The 9172-nt window shown below is 41.7% G+C and overlaps 1 protein-coding gene across 2 annotated transcripts in view; it reads left to right on the top strand.

The window, feature by feature from the left end:
- LOC106533743 (cytoskeleton-associated protein 5) overlaps nt 1–9172 on the top strand; it is a gene marked incomplete at its 3' end in the record, with an annotated part of 35431 nt that overhangs the window by 7169 nt on the left and 19090 nt on the right. For both annotated transcript variants that reach the window (XM_014030174.1, XM_014030173.1), the window contains 17 exon segments: nt 1034–1205; nt 1275–1407; nt 1498–1598; nt 1706–1819; nt 2792–2896; nt 2983–3072; nt 3326–3490; nt 4437–4565; nt 4631–4789; nt 4855–4956; nt 5037–5147; nt 5223–5315; nt 7152–7337; nt 7409–7503; nt 7572–7755; nt 7826–7977; nt 8723–8897. In XM_014030174.1, coding sequence (XP_013885628.1) covers nt 1034–1205; nt 1275–1407; nt 1498–1598; nt 1706–1819; nt 2792–2896; nt 2983–3072; nt 3326–3490; nt 4437–4565; nt 4631–4789; nt 4855–4956; nt 5037–5147; nt 5223–5315; nt 7152–7337; nt 7409–7503; nt 7572–7755; nt 7826–7977; nt 8723–8897 — 2266 coding nt within the window.

The following is a 9172-nucleotide window of genomic DNA, read 5'->3' as shown; positions in this document are numbered from 1 at the left end:
ATCTATCTATCTATCTATCTATCTATCTATCTATCTATCTATCTATCTATCTATCTATCTATCTATCTATCTATCTATCTATCTATCTATCTCAATTTTCAACTGATTTTAAAACTGTTTGGGGTAAATGTGACAGATGTTATAATGCAGCATACTTAAACTGGATGTTCACATGGAAATAACACTGAAGATACTGTAGGTAAAGCAACTGCAATATACACAATAAGAAGTATTTACATGTATTTAGAAATGCATGTTTATATACTGAAAAAGTAACTGACATTTTGAATGCTGATAAATAATATTGTAATAATATTTCATATTAAATAGTAATAGTAGTTAATATGAACTAATTTATGCCCAGTTGTTTCCCACACATGCAAATATGACTATGATGTGCCTTTATTAACTAATATTAGTCCTAAATAATACTAACTAATACTTTAAAGAAAAGACAAACTGCTGTCTGATTACTCCAAATCATAGCCATCTAACTCTTATAATAAACTAAGCTTTTTGTAAATCCATCAAGGTTTCAGTGAATTACATATATTTTATTTAGTGGAAATCACTCAGTGCATTTACCACAGTTAGTGTTGCTGACTGTCTTAAGATGGCTGCCGTGTGAGGAGACTCCACTATGACTTATCTAGCCTTTTATACTGTATATCTATGGTTGTAGCAATGATCTGTTCACATTCAACATTCCCCTTTGACATCACTTCCTGTTTCTTCACATACAAATATGTCAACAACTGTTCATCTCAGCAACGTAGAATCTTTTTTTTTTTTTTTTTTTGCAATATGCTATTATCTTTTTAAAGGTGCATTCATGATGTGACAGGCACTTTAATTCTGGGTGTTCAGTGTCTGAACCTTCAGGGTTTGTTTATTTTCCAGTAAAATCAGATTTAATTGTGTTCAGGTGAATGTGGTGTCAGACAAAACTGCTGAATCAGCTCTTCTAATGATCCGTCAGGTTTTTGTTGAATATTTGAAGAGGACAGGTCATTTCTCTCTCTGGTTCCTGCAGTGAGTTTGGATCAAAGATCGTGACGCTGAAGCCGGTGGTGAAGGTTTTATCCAAACAGTTCGAGTCCAGAGAGAAGGCTGTGAGGGACGAGGCCAAGCTGCTCGCTGTGGAGGTCTACAGGTGGATCCGAGATGCTCTGAGACCCCCGCTGCAGAACATCACCTCTGTACAGGTGGGTCCTCCTCCTCCTCCTCATCACACAGTTCTGACCCGTTAACTCAGACCCGTCTCTCCTCTGCAGCTCAAAGAGCTGGAGGAGGAGTGGGCCAAGCTGCCTTCGTCTCCTCCCAAGCAGAGCCGCTTCCTGCGCTCGCAGCAGGACCTGAAGGCCAAGTTTGAGCAGCAACAAGCTCAGAGAGGAGCTCAGTCTGAAGGTGGGGCCGGTCCCAGCTCAGATCCATGCTCCTGCTACTCCTGCTGCTCCTGCTGCCACACAGTCATGCTTTGTTCTGCTCTTCCTCCAGGAGAGGATGAGGCGGAAACGGTAGCAGCTGTGGATCCCTACGATCTGATGGAACCTGTGGAGATTCTTTCCAAGATGCCCAAAGATTTCTACGAGAAGATCGTACGTTTGGTTTTCTTTTCTTATTTAGAGCTGACGACCAAAGATTGAAGAACTGTTTCTGATAAAAACAAGTTTCCAGAAACACGAGTTTGTTTTCGTCTCTGCAGGAAGCTAAGAAGTGGCAGGAGAGAAAAGAAGCTCTTGAAGCCATCGAGGTTCTGATCAAGTACCCCAAACTGGAGAATGGAGACTATGGAGACCTGGTCCGAGCCCTGAAGAAGGTCAGGACCACAGACCTGTTCTGGAACATCTGGTTTATGTTAAAGTGAACGTTTTTATTCTTCCTCCTAATGTTCAGGTTCCTTCCTGTCTGAGTCAGAGCTCCTATATATGAACACTTTCAGGTGGAGACTTGTGAATAGTGAACATCTTACCTGTTGTACATGGCTCTTTGACAGGGTTCCTGCAGATCCTTAAAAAGTTTTAAAAGTCATTGAATTCATTGATCCAAAATTAAGGCCTTAATTAACCTTAAAATGTCTTAAATCAATCTTCAGAAGTCTTAAAAATGTAAACACAATACAAGTAGGATGACTGTAATTCATTTCAAATATTAAAATAATTGGTAACAATTATTTATTTTTTTTAACGTTCACAGGCAGACATTCCTCTTTGACATCACTTCCTGTTACTTCACATGCAAATATCTCAACAACTGTTCATCTGAGCGTCATGACATTCATTTCATAATGTGTTATTAATGTTGTCTTTCCAAAAATGTATTCACGTTTCTTACAAAAAAACATGATGTCCCAGGCGCTTCAAGGTTTCATCTACAGTAAGCTGGGGTTGAGAACCCACTGTGGGTCCTAAACCCCAAATTTTCGGTCATTAGACAATTTCCAGGAATTAAGTTTAAAACTGACTGCTAAGAATGTTTCTGCTATATTTGACAAAAAAAAAAAAACCAGTTAGATATGAGTAAAAACAATTGTTTTTTTTAGGAATATTTAAATACTTCAACCAAAAATACTTAGGTTCATGAGTTTCTGCCAGGTTTTATTTTTTGTCCTTTGTGTTTTTTGTGAAATTGGTCTTAAATTTAATGTAATTTGTCATTAAAGTCTTAAAAGGTCTTAAATTTAACTGAAACTGTAGGAACCCTGCTTGAACCACGTCTGTTTGGAGAAAGGCTCAGTTCTGAGCAGACAGAAGGTCCAGTCTGGGTTCAGAGGGTTCTGTTCTGGTTCCAGGTGGTGGGGAAGGATGCTAACGTGATGCTAGTATCCATGGCAGCTAAATGTCTGGCCGGGCTGGCCTCGGGTCTCAGGAAGAAGTTTGGCTCGTATGCAGGACAGGTTGGTGGAAAAACCTCTGCAGTTCTGTTTGACCTGAGCAGAACCAGGTGTTGGACCTGTTCCCTCACAGAGCTGTCTGTTCTCAGGTGGTCCCAACCATTCTAGAGAAGTTCAAGGAGAAGAAGCTTCAGGTGGTCCAGGCCCTGCAGGAGGCCATCGACGCCATCTTTCTCACTGTAAGGACAGATTAAAGTTTTGAGATTTATTTAGTGGCAGACTAACAACAGAATCATTTCAATAATTTCACTTGAATCTGATGAAATAATGAATCAGATCTTTTCCTCCACTAAGAGTTTTCATTAATTCTCAGTTTTTCTGGTGAAAAGAACTGAATTTTTCTGTTTCTCTTATCTTGGCTCATGTTTTTATTTAGTTTTTGCTCTTTTTGTAACCTGATAGTTGTTTGTGACGGAGAGTTTTTGTCCTCAGACGACTCTGCAGAACCTTTCAGAGGACGTCCTGGCTGTGATGGACAACAAGAACCCGTCCATCAAGCAGCAGGCGTCTCTGTTTCTGGCCCGGTCCTTCAGACACTGCACCCAGGCCACGCTGCCCAAGAGCGTCCTGAAGCCTCTGTGTGCCGCGCTCATCAAGGTGAGCTCTCTGCTCTGCTGCAGGCTTATCGTTCACTAAAACTAACAAAAACTGAAACTGAAAAAAACATTTTAGTAACTAAAGTGAATAAATACTGCAATAAAATGAAAAAACAATAACTAACTCAAACTAACTGTAATTATAGACAGAATATCCTTAGTTTTAGTGTTTCAGTTTATTTTAATGGAGTAGTTTGCCATCAGCTGTGGTCTGTAACAACACTTGTTTACAGTCTGCTGCTGCTCAGCATCACCTGTTGAATGACAACAACAGTTGGGAGAAAACAACAACGTCCACTTTGGGATTTCTTTGAATCTGGCTGAAAAATCAAATCAAGTGTCTTGTAGTGGAAACAGGTGATAAAACAGGTGGAAAACTTCTGAAGAGAAAAACTGCATGAATCAAACTCACACAAGATGCTAACTGTGACTATCTGACACGTTAGCTTCTCTCAGTAGCTCCATGAAAAACAAACAACAGGTAGCAGCAGGTTGGAGACAACTATTGTCATCGTCCTAAAATAATCACCAAGTTTTTACTTGGTAAAATTAAGTTACACAATTATTTTAGGAAGGTGKTGMTATAATGGACTGATTTAACTAGTGACCAAATATCTGCTGGTTAGTTAACTCACAGGAACATCACAAGCTGGAGGATGGATTGATAAATATGTTTAAACTATAAAAAACGAATACAAGAACTAATAAAAACTAAACTAAAACTAAGCATTAAAAATGCAATAATAACTAATAAAAACTAAAACTAAGCATTAAAAATGCAATAATAACTAATAAAAACTAGTTAAAACTACAGTAACTGAATTAAATGATAAAGTCACAATCAACTAAAACTAAACTATAATAAATAAAATCCTAAACTATTATAAGCTTGCTCCGCAGCGCAGAAATAAATTATTTTAAAACCTCTCTTCTCCCAACCGTCTCAGCAAGTGAACGACTCAGCACCGGAGGTCCGAGACGCTGCGTTCGAGGCTCTGGGGACGGCCATGAAGGTGGTGGGAGAAAAGGCTGTGAACCCGTTCCTGGCCGACCTGGATAAACTCAAACTGGACAAGGTGAGCAGTGCAGACGCAGCACCGGCAGGTTTTTATTTCAGCTCCTAACCGTCTGTCCTCAACAGATCAAAGAGTGTGCTGAGAAAGTGGAGCTGCCAGGAGGCAGGAGAGCTGCAGGAGGAGGAGGAGCAGAGAAGAAACCTGCAGCTAAAGCTCCTCCTGCTGCTGAGCCTCCGTCCAGATCTGCTCCTCCTAAGAAGACCCAAGCGTCTGCATCCAGCAAGGTATCCCCCCGACTCCCCCCAGGTTCCCCCAGCAGAACCTTCAGCTCACGCTTTGTTTCCTGCAGGCTTCAGCTGCTCCGGCTAAAAAAGGCAAAGCAGCGTCTGCAGCTGGAGGCAAAGCAAAGAAAACCTCCGACAGCAAAGAGGTCACAGAGACAGAACTCTCTGTAAGTTAAAGAACATTAAAGAGGTTCTGGTCCAAATAAAACCAGATCTGATGTTTCTGATGCTCTAAATGTTCCCTCAGCCGGAGGCGTGCGAGGACCTGGCAGCGGGCGTACTTCCTGCTTCCTGTCTGCAGCAGCTGGACTCGACCAACTGGAAGGAGAGGCTGGCCAGCATGGAGGAGTTCCAGAGGGTAACCAGACCAGTTCTGAGGACTCAAACCTGGATCAGGTGACAGGTGTTTGACTGAGTCTGTTTGATCCTGCAGGCCGTGGAGACCATGGACGGAGCTGTGATGCCCTGCCAGGCTTTAGTCAGGATGTTGGCCAAGAAACCAGGCTGGAAGGAGACAAACTTCCAGGTAAACAACAACAACAACAACGACAGCTCCAAGTCACAAATATAAACAAACTCTGCAGAAATCTGCTTTGTTTATTGGACATTGGATAAGTCTGCAGTACAAGAGACCCCTGAAGACTTCATAAAGGTTTACAAGGATTAGTTGAATTTTTCATGATTTTGTAAAAAGAATCTAATTTTTTATTGAGCACCATTATATAAACAGATACATGTCAAAAGACATCCTTTTAATGTTGCTCATATTTTTACATAAGTAAGTAAGTAAAATTTTATTTATAAAGCACTTTTCATAGAAATAACTTCACAAAGTACTGTACAATACAAAATTACTCAAAACAACAACGCAATAAAAATATCATGGAGCCGTCCGGTATTTCCAACCCAAAAGGTGTATCAGCAACAACACTGAGCCAAATGAAAAAAGCAGTAAAAATAAAATACCAACCTATTTATATTTACATATTACATTTACAGAAAAATGTAAATCGAACTTGGACCAAGGCAAGAGAAAACTCAGCTACCACAACAGGCACCGAGTTCAACAACTGAAGCCAAAACATCTAGCTAAAAGCTTATTGGAAAAAGAAGGTTTTTAAGCCCTTTTTGAATAATTCGACATCACTGATGGAACAGACCTCAAAGTTAAGGTCATTCCAGAGGCTAGGGGCTGCAAACGAAAAAGCCCGGTCGCCACGGGTCCTATAGCGTGTTGGAGGAACGGCTAATAGATTTTGATTCTGAGAGCGCAAGCAGCGGACTGGATTGTATGTGGAGAGCATGTCCCCAACATCGGCAGGTGCCTGGCCTCTTAGGGCTCTAAATGTAAGAACCAGGATTTTAAACCGGATCCTAAAATAAACAAGTAGCCAATGAAGTTCTGAAAGCATCGGAGTGATGTGACTAGATTTAGGTGTTCGAGTTAAAGTCTAGCTGCAGAATTCTGAACAAGTTGGAGACGATGCAGCTGTTTTTGATTCAAGCACATAAACAGGCGGCTAGAAACGAAATATGTCTGTGTACTCCGTTACAAATTTATACTTATTGAGTATAAATATCTAAATGTACTTTTTGATGGACATCACTTTAGAAAGTAATATGTCAAACATTCAACCCACCAGAGACACTCATCTAAAGAAGTCTTTAAACTGTGCATTGCTGAAAAGACCCCATGTTTAAATTATTGTGTATGGACAAACAACTTTAAGACAAAGAAGGAAGAAAACAAAACAACAGAAATTTTTTTTACATAAATACATAATGAAATGAAATAAAATGGGCTCAATGACGGTATGGTTTTGAGTTTGTCTAGGTTTATCAGCACTGATTTCCAGATATATTAGGTTTTTATCACTGACACCAAATATAGCAGCATTAGTTGCAGATTGGTATTCAACCACTCTGACAATGTTTTAAAGATCATCACACAATAAGCAGTCAGGAAGAGGCAGAATCTGTAAATTTTAATTAAGCTTCTTCTCCACAAAATGTTTTTTAGAAGTTGTCACAAAACAGCAGCAGTGATTTAAAATCATCACAGGATGGATCCTAAAGATAATTTAAACCATTAAATCCAAACATTTCCTGTCAGCTTTCAGGTAACAAACTGCTCTCCTCTACAAGCTTATTTCATGATGATTGAAACTGTCTGGAGTTTAAAATAAAAATAAACTGCAGTAAAGATGTGAAGTGTAGAGATGTTTTCTCTGAGCTGGACATCAGCTGCTGCAGTTCTACTTCCTAAACGCTCAGGCTCCGCCCACACCTCACACTAACCTGACTGACCTGAGTTTGGAGGCTCTGTGATGACCTCTGACCCTTCTGATCATGTGACCTGCAGGTCATGCAGATGAAGCTCCACGTCGTGGCTCTGGTTGCTCGGAGGGGACAGTTCTCCAAGACCTCGGCCTCCGTGGTTCTGGACGGTTTGGTGGACAAGATCGGAGACGTGAAATGTGGCGGGAACGCCAAAGAAGCTCTGACGGCCATCGTAGAGGCGTGCTCGCTGCCATGGACCGCGGAGCAGGTGCAGTATCTGGACGAGACGTGACGACCTGAGCCGCTGACGAACACGTGATTAACTGGTTTGTGTGTCAGGTGGTCTCCACGGCGTTCACTCAGAAGAACCCCAAGAACCAGGCGGAGACGCTGAACTGGCTGGCCAACGCCATGAAGGAGTTCGGCTTCGCTGGGTGAGTTCTTTTAGTTTTCTTCTCTGAAAGGAGCCGGCCTTCGTTGACCTTTGAGCCCTGCTCCGCAGCATCAACGTGAAAGCTTTCATCACCAACGTGAAGACGGCTCTGGCAGCAACAAACCCGGCCGTCCGGACCGCCGCCATCTCCCTGCTGGGGGTCATGTTCCTGTACATGGGCGCGCCGCTGCGCGTGTTCTTCGAGGACGAGAAGCCGGCGCTCCTCTCTCAGATCGACGCCGAGTTTGAAAAGGTAACCAAGTGTCTGAGGCGTTCAGGAGCTTCAGTCTGAGCGGGAAAATCAAGGTTTGTTTGTCTCATAGATGCAGGGCCAGTCTCCTCCAGCTCCAACCAGAGCTACCAAGAAGACGTCTGCTGCTGAGGACGAGGGAGACGATGGAGAGGAGCAGGATGAAGATGGAGGAGGAGGAGGAGGGCAGGACATCATGGACCTCCTGCCCCGAACAGATATCAGGTCCAACATTTATCTGAAAATCTACTTTACTGGTTTTTATCTTTTCTAAAACAAAGTTTACTTTTGTAATTTTTCTTTCTTGCCTCACGTTTTTATTTTATTGAATTTTATTTTAAAATGTTTTTTTACCTGATAGCATTTAATGAGGAAAATAAAAAATAATGCTGGATTTGAAAATGATAATTAACCCCTTAACAGTTAAAATATTTTGTAAGCATGTCAAACTAAAGGTAAGAACCGAAGGAAGTGGTCTCCAGGGTTTTCCATGAAGGCGGGGGGGGCGGCAGCAGCAGCAGCTGCGTTTATCTAGAATTTGGTTTCTTTTTGGCTCAAACTTAACAGTTCAGCTGTCAGTTTTCTGTTTTCACAGGAAATTCAAATGTTTTTGTGATGTTTAAATCTTTTTATTTCAATACTGTGTTGATAGTATTATCAAAAACTATTTATTTACAAGATACAGTTTTTACCTTTTTTACTGTATGTTTGTTTTTATTGTGTAGTTATGTTGTGTAGTTTTTATTCGGGTAGTTTGTTGTGTAGTTTTATGTCGGGTAGTTTTTAATCTAGTAGTTTTGTTGTGTAGTTATGTCAGGTAGGTATGTCAAGTAGTTTTTGTGTGTGTGTGTGTGTGTGTGTGTGTGTGTTGTGTAGGTAAATACCAGACTGTTTGGACTTTGTTTTAACTCGGCTCACATCTCTTCTGTCAGAAGTAATTAATGTTTAAATGTTTGTGTCTTCCTGTCAGTGATAAGATCACGTCAGACCTGGTCTCTAAGATCGGAGACAAGAACTGGAAGATCAGGAAGGAGGGTCTGGATGAAGCTGCTGCCATCATCTCTGAGGCTAAATTCATCACAGCCAACCTGGGAGAGCTTCCTGTGGCTCTGAGGGGACGACTCAGTGACTCCAATAAGATCCTGGTGAGTCCTCTGAGGACCAGAGACCAACCTGGACCAGTCTGAGCTCCTTATGTACAGTCCTCCATGCTGACCTGTCTTTGTCCTCAGATCCAGCAGACTCTGAGTCCTGTCTTTGTCCTCAGGTCCAGCAGACTCTGAGTCCTGTCTTTGTCCTCAGGTCCAGCAGACTCTGAGTCCTGTCTCTTGTCCTCAGGTCCAGCAGACTCAGTCCTCAGGTCCAGCAGACTCAGTCCTCAGGTCCAGCAGACTCAGTCCTCAGGTCCAGCAGACTCAGT

Source organism: Austrofundulus limnaeus, unplaced genomic scaffold (genome assembly GCF_001266775.1).
Source record: "Austrofundulus limnaeus strain Quisiro unplaced genomic scaffold, Austrofundulus_limnaeus-1.0 Scaffold1012, whole genome shotgun sequence".
NCBI lineage: Eukaryota > Metazoa > Chordata > Actinopteri > Cyprinodontiformes > Rivulidae > Austrofundulus > Austrofundulus limnaeus.
Note: the sequence above shows the minus strand (reverse complement) of the source record. Positions and strands in the feature narration are given on the sequence as shown.